General features: G+C 38.0%; 2 protein-coding genes and 1 long non-coding RNA gene across 3 annotated transcripts in view; 1 reads left to right on the forward strand and 2 right to left on the reverse strand.

The window, feature by feature from the left end:
• Positions 1–555: 555 nt before the first annotated feature.
• On the forward strand, positions 556–5,303 carry LOC126864248 (uncharacterized). Its single transcript, XR_007689104.1, has 2 exons — positions 556–1,439; positions 1,508–5,303. It is a non-coding gene; the product is annotated as an uncharacterized LOC126864248 (long non-coding RNA).
• On the reverse strand, positions 4,666–20,492 carry LOC126864245 (uncharacterized). Its single transcript, XM_050615388.1, has 4 exons — positions 20,345–20,492; positions 10,481–18,628; positions 8,262–8,477; positions 4,666–6,736 (listed from the first exon to the last, which is right to left on the reverse strand). Exons 2-4 carry the CDS (start codon positions 10,583–10,585, stop codon positions 6,650–6,652), a joined length of 408 nt encoding a protein of 135 aa, XP_050471345.1. The 5' UTR covers positions 10,586–18,628; positions 20,345–20,492; the 3' UTR covers positions 4,666–6,649.
• LOC126863578 (junctophilin-1-like) overlaps positions 20,183–21,301 on the reverse strand; it is a 39,154-nt gene continuing 38,035 nt past the window's right edge. Inside the window, 2 exon segments of the mRNA XM_050613844.1 lie at positions 20,183–20,603; positions 21,011–21,148. Of these exon segments, the coding sequence (XP_050469801.1) occupies positions 20,183–20,603; positions 21,011–21,148 (559 nt within the window).

Below are 21,301 nucleotides of genomic sequence, written 5' to 3' on the forward strand. Positions count from 1 at the left end.
GGAACGAGGCGCGCGACGAACTCGCAGATCTTTATACGTGTGCGCGACACACGCGCGGTTTTCACGTCTCTCTCGTACGAAGGTCTCTTGTTAGACTCCGTAGCACGCGAATCGCTGGAGAGCCATGCGGGAGGTGCGTGGCCAGAGCGAGGTCAGCTCACGCACGTGCACGTCGTGCGTACTTCGTATTATATGTTACATGCTACGGACGTCCCGTTCCACTAGCAAAGGCGTAACCGGCGAAGAGGGCGCAGCCCCAACCTCGTTATTAGGCTGTTGCATAATGAATATCGAATATTTTTTATCGTTCACATCTTTGTTCAACCCTTGGCAGCAGTCAACGGACTAGGAAACGTTGCACTTTCTAGATTATCTCAGAGTATTTTTTAAACAAAAGCCATACTAATCAATGGAAATGATAAGATGTAGTACAAAAATGTAGTTTAAGATGTAGTTTAAAAATATCGGTTTTAAATTATGTTTTTTTTTTAATTTACCATGGTATTTATGATTGTTCACATTATGCGATAGATGAACGTATGTTGAGTAATAGAGTTGAGAAAATAGAAAGTTGATCAATTCGTCTTTCGAGAGATTCGTAGGTGTAATATTTTATATGTATGATGTTCGAGGCAACGTGTCGAGGACGAAAACATTGTAGAAAAGATACGACCAGGAAGTCTATAGAACGACATAAAATGAAGTCAGCGAATCAATTGAATTGCTGAATCAGGATCCTCGTTCGAATCATTAGTTCGTTACGAGATTGGTCTCGTCAATCGAGTCGCCCTAATCGAAATTTTCTCTCTTGACCTAAAATTCGAATATGATTTCTGTTTTTACGATCTTTACGTTCTACGCGTTATTTTTTATTACGTTCATTAGCATTCGTAACCTAGAATCATGGAAAAGTTGAGATCACGTGAACGTTATTAAAGTTACCCAATATTTCTGATAGTTATAACAAATTGAATAGAATCGTACGCGAATTTTTGCTCTGGTTAGACCAATTAATTTGCACATTATCAATAGAGAAGAATTGTGTGAATATGTTAGTTTGTCAGGTTTGACAAATGTCTGTAATCAAAGACCAGCATGCGGTAGGTTCATGTTATCGCTCGTAGATGATTATATAAGTTCAGATTACGCGAACGAGAAATTAATATTCGCAGTTATAAGACGTATACTTTGCTAAAGAGAAGCTACGATCGAAGGATACGGTAGACGAAACAAAAATATTTAATTCAACGTTTGTCTTTAGATCCCTGATGCAACGTGACGAATGTATCATTTCGAAATTTAAATATAAATTTTTACCAACTTCGTTGATATTCTCGAGAAAGTAGAATTTGTTAAAGTAAATGATACGAATTAGCGTTTCAAGGATCTGAGGAACGTTTCCCGGATATTCATGCTGATTTCTACGCCGCTGAGTGACGGTAAGAATCGACGTTCTATTCCTCTGCTCTGGGTTATCGGCCGTTTCTTTTATCGTTTTTCGCTTCAGTGTCGACGACACGCGGACATTTCCACGGTAGCAAACATAACGAGGAAAGCGAAGATAAGAGATAAGAAGCGTGTCAAAACCGATACTGTCACGAAAAAAGAAGAAACCGGCTGGTAACTTGTTATACGTATGCTCGTGCATTTGCAACGAGTAACTTCTTTCCTAACGATCGATGTAGCGAACAGCAGAAAAGGATCCAATAGTAAACGAAAAAAATTAAATACATATATAAAATTAAATATATATATAAATAAAATTAAATATATATATATAATAAAAAGAAAGGTATACTTATACCAGTACAAGAAGGTAAAAAAAATATATTCGTTAAGAAAATGAAGCATAAGGTAGATCGTGATTCTGATAAGAATGAAAATATTTACTTTCTCGAATATCCCGCCACTGTAACCGATAAAATAAAGCGACGATTAAGACGCTGATAACGAACGTGCCGCATTCGTACTCTCGTATAATAATGCGCAATAGACTTTATCTAATCCCGTCATGAGCTACAGAGAACAACGATATACATATAGCATTCTATATTTGGGCATTCAAAATATTTTAGGCAACTCGCGCGCATGTGCATGCGACACCGCGTGCTTGATACTTCGAGGAACACGGAACCGAGGAACCTTCGTAACAAGAAAGAACATTACGAAGGAAAGCTTATCGATGGTAGACAATCGGTCGATACGTCACAGCACGTCAATGACGAATTAACCACTTGTCCGTTGAACGCGGGATTATTCATCGTTTAAAATTAGTACTTTTTTCCTCGATCGGCCGTGATTGTCTTATCGAGCGTGTAATTCAACGTGAATCGGTCATCGAGATAAGGTAAGGATGATCAGCCTCATTACACACGTGCTCCTATGTGAGTGCACAGACAAATCGATGCGATCCATACATCGCTGATCTGTCACGTTTTCAAGCGGAATAATATTTGTTATTTCTGTGTACGAGACCGAGAGACCTTCGAGACGAAACACAAAAATATTTCGAATGCATTTTCGAAGGTTAATCATTTGTTCATTATCTAGAAAGCGCCTGAATTGTCGAAACCTGTGTGATCGTCGCTATGAAACAATGAGGTTCCATCAGTATCATATTCGGTCACGTTTTATCCTAACACTTGCATGCCCGTAAGCTAGAATGACATCGATAGCGGACGATACATCATAGTGTGAGGTCAGGCGAAACACGTGACTAGACTGACGTGATGCACGCAAAAGGTTGCACGAGAGATCGCTCATTACTGTTATCTTTTTATCTCGGCGAGATGCTAGATACGATAAACGAGGCAAAAACTTCATACGGAAGCGGCTCGTTTGCGTTCTCTCAGTATCTCGCGATCGTAATCATTGAGTTTTTGAAGTAAATCGAGCAGAGAATGCATTCTGACAGAGTATGGAGAAAAGAAAAAGAACAATAACCACGTATATCTCGAGAGAACCATAAATCGACTCGGGGAACGTTAGGCTGTTTGAACTTTACCGAAACGTGTTTCTGTAGTCCCGACACACATTCGAGTACCTATCTAACGTGCGACGTGTTCGAAGTATTCAAAGGTTTTTTCAATGTGTGCCGCGTTTTAATTGCGACTTAATTATTCACGAGTCTCGCGTTACTTTGTAGCCGGAAAGCGACCACAAATGCAAGGCTAGGAAGAGGGGGGTTATGTGATTACAAGCGAGGCAGGGAACCGTGAAACATGTTTCTTATTCGCGGTTTCGATGCCGCGTTGTAATTAATGCTCTATCGAGTTTTGTCATTAAACGTATAGTATACGAAAATATTAGTCTGTTGGTACGTTATGATACAAGTTTATTGAATCACTGCTTTCTCGCAAATGGACAATGACAGTGGGCCCTTGAGTTGCTTTTTTCATTTTTTTTTCTCCTTTTGAATCGCGTATGTGGTAAGGTACCAAAATTCCTTTCACGCCCGTGGCTCGTTTTCACATTTTCAATGTAGCCATTGACAGAATGGTAATCATGATGACAATAATAGTAATAATAATTCATGACAATAATTAATAATAGCGACAATAATAATAATGATAGTAATAATAATAATATACAATAATAACGAGATATGCTAACTGTCGATATATCAAGAGATAACAAGTAAAATATACATATGGTCGTTTCTTCGTAGATTTCTTCTCGATATAGCAATCAAATGACGAAAACAATTTTCATATTTTCCCGCGTTTCGTCTCGAACGATATACATCTAATTCTTACGAAATTTTGCCTTTGATTTGCGATATGGTTGCTGTGATGCAAATGATTAATGATTAACGCGCATAGGTTAGGTTCGGCTCCTACAAATATCCATCTCTTTCTCTGACAAATTTTCTCGATCATTTTCCGCTTGCGCTCTCTTTTTCTTTTACATATTCTCTTTCATACTCGTACATACACTCTCTCTTTCTCTCTTACTCTCTCACTCTCTCACTCTCAGATTCGTTTATCAAATTTTAGAGCTGCTCTCTGCGGTACTAATTAATCGAGTCATATATATGTATATAGTCGCAATATATATATATATATATACAATACATGTTTCGTGACAGCGAACAGGCCGTCGCAGCACAATAGTTTAAATTACTTATACGAACGATCTTCGTAACAAAAAACATCTTCGATCTGTTCATAATTCATAAAAATTGTATTATTTCGTTTCTAAGATGCCCGTCGATCTAGTTTCCTTTCATCGTTTCGACTTATCACCTCATTTCGAATCGATGTCTCAGATTTTTGACCCATGATTCATTCTTTAAACTAACATAATTTTCAAAAAGATTTTCTCCATCGATTTGGTCGAGAGGAGAAACAAGATGGCACGGGCATCGTGTACCTTTCGATTCGCACAAAATTCATCACGCGCATGAGCGTTTTTTCTATTTTCATCCTAACATTTGCCGTCGATTTAAGTATTCGAGATGGTACGTAAAAGTGCTAGCGTGTAGGTACAAAGAGGAAAATATATATGTATATTAATTAGCGTAGGATGAAAATAGCGAGTCTTTTCTTTTTTGGAAAAATAGCTTCGAAACGGTTTGTTAGTCGCCCGTCTAGCTTCGAACATACGACGCGTCGAAGGGGCGCGAGCCAAGAGGATTTTAGACGATTAACTGTGACGATCGCAATCTATAATGCTCTTCTCTTTTATTTACAAATTCATCTAGATATACAAGCTATGCCTGAGGCTAGAAAAAATGCGATCACTCGAGCGCAGGGAGATTGATTCTCGATCGCGACATGAACTCGAGATTTTTAACTCGATCTCCGTGCCACCGCGTGAAAAAAGTCGACGTACGTTTACATCGCACAAAGACAATTTTTTCATCGTATCATTTATTCATTTATTTTGTTCTATTAAAGAGGATTCCAGAGGGAAACGGCTCAAAAATGTATACAAGTAATTTTCCTTGTAAAAACTCCGTTAATCTATCGAACGTTGCGAATCACCAAAACGACGTCACATTCGTTTTATCGATGAATTTATGCATATATCAATTGCATTATATTCATTGCAAAGTTGTGCACGCTCTTAAATATTCATCGGAGAAATACAAATGATGCCCAGGTTAACTTTTGAACCGTACGCACCTAGAAAAAAAATTGATTATCGAAACGTTTCTCGATCATAAATAACTTCTATCTGATTCTCAACCGACTGGTGATAACAAGAGTAACGTTTATTTATTTTTCTAAATAGATCTTTTTATCCATCTAACACATCACATTACCGAATTACTTCTTTTTCCTTTTTTTTTTTTTTTTTTTGTCATGTAAATACAGTTATACCGCATCCAAGGATAACCAACATATCATCGTGACTTCTATTGCCATGATTCGAAGTTCATATTTTTATTCCTTTCCTTGTACAATTTTCGATCGAGACAAGAGATTCCGACCGCATATCAACGATCATGTATAGACGACACGTGACTCGATTCTAACGCGTATATAAAAATCGGACAAAAGTGTTTTATATACAATTTCCACGTGAAAGGCAAGACTACACGTAAAGACTCCGCAAACGAAGTGATCTCCCGTAGGATTTTGCACGATTACAATTATATCGATATCCACATAACACCCATATAATTACATGGACACATCGATAACACATGAATACATCGTAACGTTAACCGTACAACAACGTACAACTCCGTTCGTCTATCAAATTCGTAGAAATTGTAACAATTGTATAGAAATTCTAATTCCTTCATTGCTTTTTAGTCCTCTCGCGCTCTTTTCCCTACCACCGCAAATCTACATTGTGAAACTTCCAAAGTGTCCCCACGATCGATTGGCATAACGTTTGGAAAAATATGTTCGATCGTCTGCGGGTTTCTCTTTTTCGAGAATCTCTACAGGACAAAATTGTTTCACGCTACTCTAGCTGCTCTATAGCTTCTTTGTATAAAAGTCGTTCCGGTGTCCACGCTCGAGTCGATCGTCGAGAAAGAACAGGAAAAGTGTAGAGAGATTCGTGTGTGCGCATCGTGTTTAGAGCGTGGTCGCTCGCACCATCGGGACACGACCAGCTCGTACAAATATTAATATTATTATTATTAAAATATTCGGTGTAAAAATATGTATGATACAGGCGCCAGGGTACCTCGGCGACTTTGGTACCCTGTCTAAGAAACAACGAGCGGCTCTTCTCTCTTTCATCATCCGTCGATAATCCTAGTTTCCCATGAATCCTCGCCGGAAATCCTTCCGCAAAATTGAATCGAGTCGAGAGTGATTCTGACACTACCCCAAATGCTATAGTTTCGACAGCGATTCGTCAATTTCTCTCTTCAGTCTCCTCGCAAGAACGCGTTGAGATACTTGAAAAAATTCTCATCTTGCAAGTTCCTTCTTCTTGTTACTGTTCCACGCGAATCCTCGAGGTCCAACGTTCCCTTTGTCCGACCTTACCACCGTGGGACCGAGTTGGATCGCTCGAAAGCCGTTTTCAGCGGTTTTTTTCGTGATTTTGTCTCGAGAGCACTGGGTCGCGCCCTCTTCTTTATCGTTTTAATCCTGGTAATCGGTGACGACTCGGGGCGTCGTGACACGCCCGGGTCTCAGGTCACGTCCACCACGAGCCCGTGAACCCAATCATCGGCTGGCTGCTACGTCAGCAGCTTGAAGAACATCAGGGCTAAGGATATGTTGATGAACAGCACCAGCATCACCAGCTGTTGCCGGGAGAACCAGTCCTGCAAATTTTCGTTCGAATAAAAAACCAGTTTCGTTTACGGATCTCTGAATTATTTATTAGTGATTTGTCCTTTTACGGAACTACCGCTAATAGGATTCCTAATATAAATTAGGGAATAGAATTAATGAAGCTTTATATGTTCATTCGACAGAGATAATAGGAACCACTAGTAAGTAAAAATTGATGTCAAATAAGTTACAGGACATGTAGCACAATTCTAGTCTTTCGCAAGAAAACCTTCAGAAAAGAACTGACAGAAAATTCGTAATACTCAGTAACGTTGTGTTCGAATGTAAATGATGCAAAAAGTGAATCCGAAATTTACGACTGAAACATGCAAATGTATGTAAGGAAGAGTAGTTTCGTTTCGTATGCTGTTAGAATATATTATAAGCTGCGTGACGCTCGTGATTAACAGATACAAATAAACATTTTATGAGCGAAAAGAGACTAATTTATCAAAGCAGATTGCTTTCATTATAACCGATCAAAGTATATTCATTTCAATTTATTTGGTATAAAATAGATCTTGTCGAGAAATAAATTTATTATGAAAAGATTAATATATAAGATTAAAAGGTGATTGATTGATCGTTCGTCGCACGTATGAAACTTCATGAGACAATTACAATTCAAAGGATGTTCTAGAGAAAGCGGATATTCAAAATGATTTGATTAAACATTCATATTTGCGCATCAATACTCGTGCGACCTACTCTTGGAAATACCCGATAAGAAGCGAACGTTTTTGCGTCGTCAATTCGAGCGTGAGGTTGTCTCCCCTCTTTAATTTTTTCCAAGGTCGTGTCACCCGATTGTATTATGAGTACATAATTCTACATTCTACGCGGTTCTATGCATCGTCTACGCAATCTTGTAATCGCGAGTTATCGAGAGTGTCATTTATTTCGTCGCATTTATATATTTTAATAAGTTCGCTTTCGTTGAAGAAGACGAGAAATGTTACTTATCACGTTCCCCACCTGCGATCTTCATTTTTATCTATAACAAAAGTTTGGTTGCTGATCCTATCGATTCATTCATGAAATTTTAAAAAGCCGCGAAGGTGTAGATAAATTTGGCGCACATGGAGAAGGCAGCACGACAATGGTTTAATTAAAGCTTTGACGTTCATATTAAACTTATTATAATGCTAACCACTTAAGACGATATTATCAAACGATGCTCCGACGTAATGCGTTTACATATGTAATTGGTTTCCCATGTAATTATATATTACAATGCAAACTACGCGTAAGATTAGTATTGAATTGTATTTTTATGCCTCGCATGGAGAAAAAAGTGTTGGCGTTTTATATGTTTACTAGAAACTTGAATTTTTAATTTAAAATTTATAGCCTTGATTTGAATTTAAAATTGAAAATTAAAAATTAGAAATTAAAAATTAAAATTAAGTTTTAAAAATAACAAAATTGAAAATTACAAATAAGAATTAAAAATTCAAATTTGCATTTGAATTTGGTAACAATTGAATTGTCGGAAAGAACAATAGGGATACTCACTTTAACCTGAGGACTGACCAAGTATAGCAAGGGATTGGCCCTGAGTCTTTCACTCTCGTCGATCTGCCTGCGGATCTCCTCTCTCCTCATGCTGCTCAGGACACTGACTTCCTCCCTGGATAGCGGTGCCGTTGCTGTCAACTGAATAGGTTGAGCCACATCCGGCAGTGATTTCTTTCGTTGAAGGGATACTGCCGCCGCCGCCGCGGGCATCGCCTGCACGAAAAAAGGAAACGAGAAACAAAGAGAGAGAGGTGGCTCTTGAACACGATCGATCATGTAAAGATGTAAACTTTCATTTCTATGGATGTACGTATAGCGTAAACGCGCATCATACTGATAAAAGAGCTTTTAAATAAACTGCCTTAAAGATTTGTCTGATCAGGAATTCGGCAATTAAAATCTCTGTGAAAATTCAACTAGTGTTCACGATCAGGTTTGTCGATACTTCGCGAGAATTACATGGGAAATTATATTTTTGTTGTTAGAGATATCATAAATCTGTGATCGCAAATAATCGCAATTAATGATACTCGAAGTTCTTATCTAATGTTGAAAAACGACGAAGGAATAATTTATTCTCGCGTCTGAACTGATAATAATGGTTAAGGTGAAGGTTCGTTGGTTATAACGGTTGTAAGGTCGTAGCGACCCGTTTCAGGAATGGCTTCAATTTGTTTGGCGCGTCGTCGAGCATCGGGGACGTTTACGTGTTCATTAGTTACACATTTTGAAGAAGCAGAGGATACAGGACGGCAAAGGGAGAAAGACAAAGAATTCTTGGACCAGTTCCAAAACGTGCAATGTCGCTCGTAATCGTACGTAATAACGGTGTAAAGGCCAGGAATTCTAATCCCAGTGAACGTGATGCGTTGACCTTCGGCACCGAATTTTATCTCATTTACATAAGAAAAAGAAAAAGAAAAGGAAGGCTGATAACAAAATAGTCTATTTAGTGAAAATTATCTATTTAACTATGCTTCATAGCCTTATTTTTTTATCAATATGTTACATAAACATTTGCCTTCAAGTAATTACTGCTTTGATATTCATATCAATTTAACGCAACCCACCATAAAGAAATGAAAAAACTCAGTTACTATCTAAATTAAAAATTCAAATCTATTTTTTTCTCAAGTTGAATTTGGAATTTAAATTAATAACCAAACGTTGTTTTATAACGGTCATAATGTTACGTGAGTCCAAGTTTTCCGCGTTTTAGCAAGCGTAAAATTAGACCGGCGCCCCTGCTTCCTTCGGCGATAATTTTCTTCGATGTCATTAATTAGCCTCAATCAGAATAATTCGTCTTATTTCGTTGTCGTATCTGTCGCTACGGTTCATCGAGATCCTGTTCCGAGGGTTTAAAACTGTCTCTCGAGCGTACTATAAATTGCAACGATAGTGTCGCGTGATATCTGAGAAGAAAAGCCCGGCTTTCATTCTCGATGCACTCTCGGTCGCGACTCGTCTTTGCTATCTTTCATCCCCCGGTCTCACTATTCGCGATATCAAGCCCGGCTTATCGAACGATTTGCACCGTAGCAATCTCTATGGACAATCATTTCTTATCTATTAACACAATTCTTGCTGAATTTAAAATGTTTGATATCTTTCAAACATGAAAAACCGTATTAATCGTAAATTCTGCATCGAATTCAAATTTAAATGCAAATCATTGTAATTAAGATTATCAATGTGTAAAGCTATTTATTCATAAGTATTTTTTCTAATATCGTACTACCTCGAAAGAGTATTATTCCTTTTTATATATCGATAGTTTTACGTATTAACGATTGAACAGCACACATTTTCATTGAAAAAGATGACATTTTTTGATTGTTGTTATGATGATTTTTGTTAATGTTTTAATTTTAATGTCACTTAGCTGCAATCAGTAAATATCTGAAGAACCAAGGATGTAAGCTTTCTAAGAATAGATAATTGAGCGAAATTTTGTAAATAACCAAAGATATATGTAATGTTATGACGATCTATAAAATTAGTTTTTAAATCGTTTATTAGGTTTTCCGCTTTTGGTTTTCAATCGTAATTACAACGATTTGAATTGAAGCTGGCCGTCGATGAATTCAATTGAAAGAGGTCAAGTTCAACTTCGATATGGTCCTCCTAAGATAACACTAGCTTATGAGAGGGGTTCATCGTCACTGAAGACAGATTGACAGAATTTGGGACGTTTTTTTTGCCTCTGTTCATACCTCCACTGGAGGCGCGACGATCCATGACTCGGAGGCCCTCCTGGCCATCAGAGCGGGGCTGCATAATAGCGCCTCTTCCTCCTCGTCGGGTTCCGACCACAACATCTTTGCCTCGAACTTCCTTTCTTTCCAAAGTCTCTAAAGTTCACGGTCGAGAGCCGACAGCTCGAATTCGTCCGAAGCACCGGTCAATACCGTTGTTCTACCTTCTACCGGCTCTATCTGAACATTTCGATTCAGTTTCTCACAACAAGGGATCTCGAACAAGCTTCTTTTACAGCGATCTGCCCGGACTCCGTGGCGCTTTTCTCTTTCCAGATGTTCTTGATAAGCGCTTCTTTTAGTTCACAACGATGAAAATGGAAAATTCGGACCTGCAGCCTCCTGGTGAGGAAGCCAGGCCGCAGACTGAACGGCCCTGGCTTGTTCGACCGAAATAGAGAGACGCCCCACTATTTTCACGTCGAAATAGCATCGACGAACAGCACGTCGCGACGCTCACGGCTGTGAATCGACAACGGATGCCAGAGCCTTGTCGATTCGCTGCTCGTTGATTTATGACACCCTGTCGTCGAACAGTCCTCCCCGTTAACTTTATTTTGGAGTCACACTCGGAATTGTCGCTTTTTCGCATCGTGCATCGTATCGAGCGATAGTTATTGATCGGTATTTTTAGTCGAGCTCCGTTCTAGGCCGGATGTTGATCTATCCAACGATGAAGCCAGAGGGCCGCTTCTTCGCTCCTGACCACGCAAGGAACTGTTTGCTTTTGTTTCAACATTGAACTTGGATTCTTACAATTTACGGAATCTATCATTTATTTTCGTCGAATCGATTTTTATTTGCTCTGAAAAAACTTGTGGGTGGAATTGCGGAGGTTATGTTCACCTAGATATACTGATTACTCTCGCAGAAAAATAATCGTAGTTTCGTCTCGTTATTTCTGATAGTACATCCACGTTTAATTTCGTTCTTTTCGGACCCTGAACGATTGCGTATTCATTTTTGTAGAAAACGAGGAAACGGTAATAGGAAAGTTTTTCAATTTAGATTTTAAATAGAGAGAAACTAATATTAATTTGGAAGACGTCATTTGTGGCGCTTTCGCAAGTCAACTAACCACTAAATTTTTTTAAATTTTGGAGCAAATGTAGCTTTGAGCAATAAATACGGCGTTTAAAAAATATATCATTCGTCAGGTCAGGAATAAACGCTTATCATGAAACAGGAAAAATGAGAAAAAAGAAGAGGTATAACGCAGGGACGAAGAAAATTGCGTAGGGTTGTTCACGGGCGAAACACGACCGGAAATATTGTTACGCAAATAAAGTCGAACTCGCAATTTGCTGTCTGATTCATGTAGCTGGCATGCGAATAAATTCGTCGAAGGCGAAATTTTCGAGAATTCTACGCCCCGTCTTCTCACGCCAAGATGGGGCTCGGCCCACTTTATTTGCTTTCTTGTTTCCTTATTGCGTCTCGTTGTAGTCGTTTATATCATTTTATGAAACATCCAAAGATCTATATTGACTATTTGTCAAGCAAACAGAATAACAGCAATGCTGTTTAGTACACATTATTTGTCAACAACAGTTTACATAAATTAATATATTACTCTTTTTTTCTTGGAATAGTCATCATGTTTTCCTTCCAAACAGGATGTTATTTTTTTATTTCGTTCAGAAAAATATATGATATTTTCTGAATTCAATAACATCATTACACATTCATATTGACCAAGTTATCGCGTTAGACCACTTGTTTTTCAGTCAATTCATTATGGAATTTTAATCCTGGTGGCCATGGTGCAACAATAATTAGCTTTGTTAATTGAGGCGATAACGCGCATTGCAAATGCATTTCATTGCCGTGGTCTCCTGACCAATGACGTATCAGCGTACAAGGTAATCATTGTAGCAACTCTATATTTTTCTTATTCTAAAATAGTTTCTTCTTATGACAAGCATAGTATGCAGAATTTTTTTCTTCTCCGCTTTTTTCTAGCGTGTGAAAATACAACGTTTTACGAGCAATGAATATCCGGTGGCTCGTATTCATGTTCTGATAAACAGTACGTAGATACTCTATGTAATTAACAAACAATTAATCTATCGGGATCATTGACTCAACGATTCGATAACATAGACGAAATTCAATTGAGAGGAAACTGATCGTAAAAGTGCAAACACCTAGTTTTCTAGAGGCTTTGCGGCCACGAGTTTCTGCATTGCAAATTTCTCGTTCGCGTCGTGTAATTCAGGTCGAAACACATGTTGACCTTATAAATATTTCAGGAAGCTCGTTTTACAGTTATACAGTTTACGATTTAATCCTACATTAATCGCGTTCGATGGCAAATTTAATCGATCTTTCGAGTTAATTAAGAAAATCTTTATTTCCAGTTTTGCAAACCAGTTTCGTCTTATAGAATGGTGACTCATATAGAACAGAATACAGCCTACACGGCAGATATAACGAGGCTCTGAAGATAACTTTCAAAAGTGCCTACTGCTCCTCCGAACATAGTTACGAAAATATCATCCGTTGTTTTCACGCCAATATATATTGTCTCGACGAGTGCGGACATCTTGTTGCATGTATTCGATGTACGCGTTTCTTGGCACGACTCTAAAGTCCAATTAAACCAGCATATTTCGTTATACAAAATACACGAGATTTTTCTTTTGCCGAATTCTTGAACAATTTGTATTAGCGGCATCGTGAAGCAAGATATTTCAAGGCTTTGTCATTTCGATTTAATTTCAAGGTTACTGTTTACCACGATGACGAAACGATATCGAATTTTTCCGCTCATTCTACTCGTAAATATAACGAAATTGGTATAAAGAAATCAGTGTTTTCTGCAAAATAATAAGAAACGACGATGTGCATCCGAGTTCATCGGGATATCTGTAATTCACGCAAGCAAGAGGTCAAGGAACGTTCGAGGTTTTTCAAAATTTTAAATACTAGATATCCTCCTAATCGACATGTTTTAATCTGTCGGCCAATAACAGCTTTTACATCATATACATAAATACATTCAATACATCGAACCAACATTTGTAATATCGTTGTGTAATTAGCAAGGTTTCATCCCAATATATCTCTATATCGGTAAACTCGTTCCTCGAAATGTAACCTGGAAGTACATCGTTGCGTGTGTGCATTGGTTATTCTCGCTTATCGATCTGCTTTCCTCTAAGGACTCTCCTACTACGTTGTTCTCCTCTAATACAACACTATGAATTGTCTTTATATTAAAATACGTGAAATCCCGGTTATATGCCACGGTCAGTGTCTTTAGAAATCGTATCTACCGTTTTACAGAGTAAATCACAAACGCAATTTGAACATCTTAGAATTCTTCGTGCAAATATATCAAAAAATATTTTTTAAATACTTCATATTGTTTCTTTTTGTTAAGAAATATTTACACAAATCAATTATTTTTTAAAGAAGAATATTATTATTTATTAAAGAAATAGATAACTCTTAAATAGTTCGACGTGTAACACGTCATAACACTTTGTTACGCGTACGAGAGCTTACTATGTACGAGATAATGATCAAATTTCAACGTTTGTGCTGTACCCAATAGGATTATGTTGCATCTCAGATTCTCGTGAAAAGACACTTTCGAATAACTTGGCACTTGAACAACCCCGACGTTAGCTTCACGATACACCCACGGTGGTGCTCGATATTTCGCATAAAAAATAGTGTTTGAAAGGTCAAGGAACTTGGGGAGGTTCAATTCCAACCGAGCTTCGTCGTCTAGATTATTCTCGTTTTGCGCTAAGGTTCCAGGTTTCATTCGATTGTATCTCAGGTTATAATCTTTTCCTCCTTCCCCCTTTTCTCTTTTACGTTGGTTTATTTAGTTTTCGTTTCTTTAGGCACGACCATTGTTGAGGTACAATTGCAACCACGTTGAATGGAGAAATTCTCGTAAAAAAGTTTCGTTCGAAATAAGCCTTTAACGAGTTTCCATCTTTTTCCATGTAAAAAACTTGCCATTGATCTCGTTCGCGTATAGAAAGGGTTAGAAATTTTCGTAGAAATTCTTAATTACTTCGAGTGTGTACAACCTTGAGCAACGTGACGCATTTAAAATTCAATGTTTGTTATCGGTGGTTATATTTTATCGAAATAAGTAAGCTTTAAACGTCATCAAAAAGTATTGTTTTATTCTTTCGTTCGTCGTAGGCTAGCGTCGTACTTTTAAGGAATTCAACGTGGCGCACAAAAAGCGTTTCGTAATTGTACTGTGAAAAACCGTGAATAAAATAGAGAATCCTGATATATTTATTACGCGTGTGTTTGTGTTCGTGTGCGTGTATACATATACGCGTTAATGTTTTTAGGGTCGTACCTAATGCACAAAATTATACTTCCTTGCGTCGTTCTAATTCGACGAGAGGAATAGTATGTGTATTCAGAGGTACGTCGAGAATTAAATTTACGTATTCATAATGCACATTTGGTACCGACATTTGTGCCTGTTGAATAACAAAGATCAACCCGTTCGAGATATTTTAGAATAGTAACTTAAAAAGTAACTTAAAAGGAACAAATACACGGTCAATGTAAATATTAATCCTTTTAAAATTTAACAGGAGAAAGACTTTGGTATCAAATATAGTAAGTGATATAAATTTCATTCATTAAGTAATTATCGATATTGGTTAATAGTTGTTTATATTTAGTTAATTATCAATATTTATTTCCCAGGAAAAGTTGAAGTAACGTTTTTGTTTGTATTTAATACCAAAAATGCAAGAAATCTTCACGATAAAGAAATAATTCTTTTCTAAACCGTTCATTCTGAATTCTTTGTTATTTTATAATATTATACTGTCAAAGAGTTAAATCTTCAAAATATCTATCTTTCTCAGAATCTCCCATTATATCACCAAACTTGATTTTTTTTAGACACAAGTTCCATTTTACATCTTAAAGAGGAAATTTAAGAACAGTTATTACACAATTTCCACTAAAATATCTCTCCTTTCGTCCGTCGGTAATCCTACGATCTCGAAAGGGTTATCATCGTCTTCCATTCGTACAGTATTTATTACCTAAATAATTATCTCACACTACATATTTTCTCTTACTTATATCTACGAAATATATATGTATATATAACATGTGTGTATATGTGTATGTATATATATATATGTGTGTATATATATCCCATCTTGTAGAACTAGTACAATATATCATAAACTTTACAGAGTGACGCTACGTCATAGAAGCATGCGTTAGAAAAATAATGTTTCTGATCAAAAAATAGGAGAAAACAAGCGGCGTGGAGGTGGAGGGTAAAAAAAGATTTTTTTCTGGTAATCGTCGCCAAGTAAACGTGAAACGTGGACAAGGGGGACTGTAACTTCCGTCGGTAAGGGTCGGGGAATGCATTCGAGACAGTACAATTAACATCCGACAATGACGGATGAGAGACAGATCGTAGAATTTGAGGTAGAAAGTACATAGGGTCTTGTTGAGACAGAGAGGAATCGAAAAAGAGGTACGAAGCTTGTTAAAAGGAAAAGAAACGCACGGTCAAGTAGAATGGAAGAATTGTAAAAAAACCGGTCCCCGCCTCCACACCGCGCGAACCTTACCTTTCGAATTCCTTGAATTGCTTAATTAATGGACGTAACATCATACACGTTACTTTGCTTATTTAATGGACGTAACACCATGTTGAATGAGTTGGAATCATTTGCGTGCGTGTGTAAGTGCATGCTCGGTTTTCGATCGTTCGACATTCAATCGCGATCAATCGATCATTCAGTGGAAAAGTATTCGATGTTTGGATTTAATGAGAAAAAAAAGGAAAGACGATTGAAATAGATTGAAAGAAAAAAAAGGAAGAGAATTAATTAAACGGTTGTGTTTTGAATTATCGGTCGAGTAGTTTGGCTTTCGTTCGATCACTCGAACGAAAGTGTGTGGAATTAAAACGAGTCTTTTTTCTGTTTTCCTTTTTGGAAACGTTAACGACGTAAATATCTTTGCATCCGGGTCTGTACTTCTGTACCATTGTTCGATATTGCGTTTTTCTTTTCTCTTTTTTTTCCGCTAGAATTTTTACGTCGGAACGAACAGTCTACTAAGCACCTCGATTTTCGACAAATTTTCATCATCTTGTTGCTCTCCCCTACAAGCTATGTAGTCGAACGAATCGCAATATCGACAAATCGAGCACAGGTCGTCTGCATCGCCTGACAGAACTCTCGCAAATATTCGTTCATCCATTCTACTACATCTATTGTGCTTCTCATAGAAAAATAACTTCTGTCTCTGACAAGAAGGCGGAAAGAACGTTGTCCGCTTCGTTCAATGCCCAAATTCGATTTAACCCTTTCAGCCTCGATAATACTATTTTACACCGAATCCATGAAGAAACCTTTTTATCTGTGCGTTCAGCTTTTGAGCTTCTTTTCATCTCTCAGAAATCTTACATCCTTTAACCGAAACCATAAAAAAACGAAAGAAAAGAAATTATTATGTACCAGAGGTTGAAAGGGTTAAGTGGCTGTCAATCACGAATGCGAATTACCTACATAATAGCTAGTAACAATCTACGACCAGGTACGAGTTCTTTGCTAATTCACACCTTGAGAATTTCAAGATTTGCCAGTGTTAGGGTAAGGCTATGAAGAGCGACCATATAGCACGGTGATGACTTATGCGCGAAAGAAGTCATACAAATAGAATTTTTGTACAGCAAACACCTTTCAATTTGCACCAAGGTCTTTTATGACAAAGAAATACGTTCAACCCATGGCGTAGTCATCAGTGACTCACGACAACTTTGTTTTCATGATAGATTGTTTACTTCGAGTTATTCGGTAGAACAAACCGACGGTGGGTTATTTTTATGTTTTGTAATTTCTTACATCAACGTTTTTCTGTGCCGACCTTTTTTATGTTTCATAACGATCCTCGTTGCATAAGGATACTTCCCGATTATATGTTATCCCCTAACAGTATTTTATCGTTCAAAGGAGAACATCCAGAATCGTTCTTGCTATAACCTTACCCTAATGCCCCTGTCTGGCACACACGCGATCGTTGAGACTAAATGGTCGGTCTGAAAATATTTTCTTTTTCGACGCATACCAAACAACGGTTCCGGTCTCTGTTCCCGTTAACACGTCGCTCAGGATGCCCGTGTAAACTGTAAGATACCCGTTCGCTAAACCATGTACAATACCACGTGCACCAAACGAGTCGAGTCCGTTCAAACATCCAACGAATGTGTTTGATCGATCAAAACGTTGACGATACGACTGAGCGAAAGCCTTAGAGTTTAGAGAAGCGGCTAGGCCATTCTCCTCTAGACCACGTTAACAAAATTCAACGATTATTCGTCCAACAACGAGCAATCGCGTGAAACACGCATTTTGGAACGTATGATACTTTGGAATGTACTTGGGTATTAATAATTATTGGTCGATGGAGGTTGGAATGTATTTAAACGTTGTTGCACTGTTGAAGCTCGAGAAATTGTTGGTTGCGCGCGGTTCTTGTCGTGAATAGACCCTAGATTCTTAAGCAAAGATTCTGCAAAGTTCTTTGCCCTTGATATTAGCTTCGTTTTTCCGCGAAGAAGCATGTATTTTAGTCACACTAGCTGTTGTTATGTGGCCATAAGTTAGAACACAACGTGTTATACGCCCTACGGGTAACATTACATTCTATAACGAACACTAAACACAGTATCACACTGAACAACATACAGGCTACGAATTAATTCGTGGACCGTGTAAGGGTAATCGTAAAAACGATCCATCGGTATATCTTGATCTTAACCCTTAAATTAATTCTTCGTTACATAATCATTTGTCGCAGGCCACACTTTCTCTCCGATAGAATCGGAGGAGGCAGACCCACCCCCCTTTCCTGCCCTCGAGCAGCCCCTTCTCGCTTGTTCTCGTCAGGAATCCAGGATCTAGTCACGAACGCCGCCCCTCTTTAAACTGGTCTCGACTCATTCGTTATAAAACGCGACGCGACTCGCGTTTGGTTCTATCGCAGTGTGTGTGTGTGTACATATTTTATTTATAATACTTATACTCATAGGGTTGCGCGGCCCTTCGACGTTGCGGCGAAGGCGGGGACCGTCCGGCCTGCGTCCTGGGATGGCATGCACAGAACACAGCACAAAATGCCACACAGTTACACAGACAAACAAATCGACAGAGAAGAAAAGGTACAGATAAAGAGACCCGTCACCTGGGCGAGGATGGACAAATCCATGGGTGTGTTATTCGGGGTTAAGGTCGTGATTAATAATCGTGAATTAATGTACTCTGACTCGAGGGAGGAGATAATCTTTAGGTGAATTATACAAAGGTGAATTATACAAAGGCGAATTAAAAAGCGTTAAGGTCGAAGAGTAAAAGCTATCGATGAACGTTAATGCTTGACGTTCGTATAAAAATGGCGACCGTTGCTTCGAACCATTTTCTCCAACTATATGTATAGAAATCGTTGTTCGGTTCGTGGTAGAGAAAGTTGATTAACGAGACGAACGAGTAGTTTGATCGTGGAGAGAAGTAAAAAAATTCGGAGTGCTTACTTCAATTACGTTCGCTAACTAATGACTATATGTAAACTATAGAGCGGGAATTAAGATGCGAGAAAAGAAAGAAGGATACGATCATTACGGTCGCTAGAGATTGAGCAGAGAAAGATCGTACGATGCGTCTAATGAGCAGGCAGAGTGAATATATTATAATGGTATATATAAAATTGAAAAGTAAGAATCGAAAGTGCAATGGCGTTATAGAAGAGAAGTAATAAACTTTAATAAATCGGAGAACTCGATATGAAATCGTGCTACGAGGCTAGCGAAATTCTACTCTGGTTCCTTTTACTTGTTCTCGTTCTAGAGGCTCATCTAAACGATTACGTCGTCCCGAAGGTATTTCCTTTCATGAGAAAACTCTCTCTCTCTTTCTCTCTCGTTGCGAGATAGTTAGCTATAAATTCTTAATGTTCTCGCGGGAAGCGTGAATGAACGAGTAACAGCGAACGATTGTTATCTTGTTTAACATCCGGTGGTATTTTTGAACGACACTCTTGGAAAAGCGTCTCGTTGCATTTCGTCGAAAAATCGTTGCGGTCGAGCGTACTTTTAAAACGAAACCGATTTTAATACGTTGAAACTATTTCCCGAACTTTTTACAAATTTTCCTTTTTTTCCGCGTCGCGGCTTTCCCGAAAGGAACTTCCTCGAACGTTTGTCGAAGAAATATAATCCCCGGAGAATCTCGGTGGATAGACTCGTGACAAAGGCCTAAATAATGCACTAAAGGGAAAGCCTATGAAAAAAGGAGTAGCGAATCTATATGGATCTTCCTTGATTTAACATTCATGATACTCGGAAGGATGCGGACAACACGTGAAACGTATTCCGGATCATTGAATTATATATAACGAGACACTACATCCGAGAAGATATGTAAAAGGAATACTTCATATATCTTAATTTGAACAACCACAAATGAAGAAGATAACGTAATTCATATATTTAGATTAAAAATTATACAATAAAACGTTAGAATTTAATGCAAATTTACTTCGAAGAAATACAAAATTTTTTGTTTATCACGTATTCCAAATTTCAATTCGAATAACGGATTAAACAGGATATGTTACACAGAAATAAAGAAACAAAGGTATAAATTAGCGTGTGAAGTTCAGATCCAAAAAGCTCGCAGCTCCTTTTCGAGGTCTCGTGACGCAAGTGCAAGGACATCGATGTCGCGTGACAAGTAAAGAGACATAAGAATATGCGAATGTAATATCTATGTGGTGGATGGTAAGTACGAAAGAAAGAAGACTCACCTTCGACATGCCACCTCCGCCACCGCCTCCGCCACCGGATGCGGTCGAACCGCGTCCGGGAGCGACGTAGAGGCTTTCTGTACGTTTAGGCTGCCCTGGACTCGGCAGAATATCTTGTCCAAGGTTACGATTCTTCAGGAGGGCGCCCTCGAATTGACCGGAAGTCGAGGCAGCGTACGTCGGCGTTGCGGCACCGCTTCCCACTACGGATCCGTTTAATGGTGTGCCCGACCGAATCGCGCTCGGTGCTCTCATAGATCTAAATTTGCAGATCGAAGCGTTAAAATTTATTCATTAATACTTTTGTTATTACTAATCTACTTTTGATTGTAAATGAGTAATTTACAATTTAATCCATAATTACAATGGTAGATTAAAATTTGTTACATTTTTTAATTAATATCGTAAAAATTGAAATATCGAATAAGTAGATAAGCGACATGAAAGATTGACGAATGAAAATGGGATTTAATATTTTGGGAATGTTAGTTTCTATTATTATTGATCAGTGTTTAATTGTAAACGTAATGGATAACAAATTGTTAAATTGTTTACTTCATTTTACTTCATTTGGCGTAAAATGAAGATAATAAATATATATATAAATAAATGAGGAGAATAAGTTTTGGGAATAAAAAACTAAAAAACAGACAAATTGCAAGGCACCTGTCGAGCATATCTAGGGATGGATTCGTGACGGATTTATCGACGGACGGCTGTCTCGATCCAGTCAATCGGGAATGCGCTCTAGCGTATCGATCTACGGAACTATCACGACTGGGCGGCCTCTTATAATGATCTAGCCTGTAAAATGATAGATCAGAACCGATATAATTAAGAAAATATCCTTTGAAATAAGAAGAATATAAAACAGATCCTTAACGCTAGAATTATCAATAATGTGTACTATCTAATTATTATTGAAATGGCATGATTACAGTAAATACTAATATACAG

Source organism: Bombus huntii, chromosome 3 (assembly GCF_024542735.1).
Source record: "Bombus huntii isolate Logan2020A chromosome 3, iyBomHunt1.1, whole genome shotgun sequence".
Lineage (NCBI taxonomy): Eukaryota > Metazoa > Arthropoda > Insecta > Hymenoptera > Apidae > Bombus > Bombus huntii.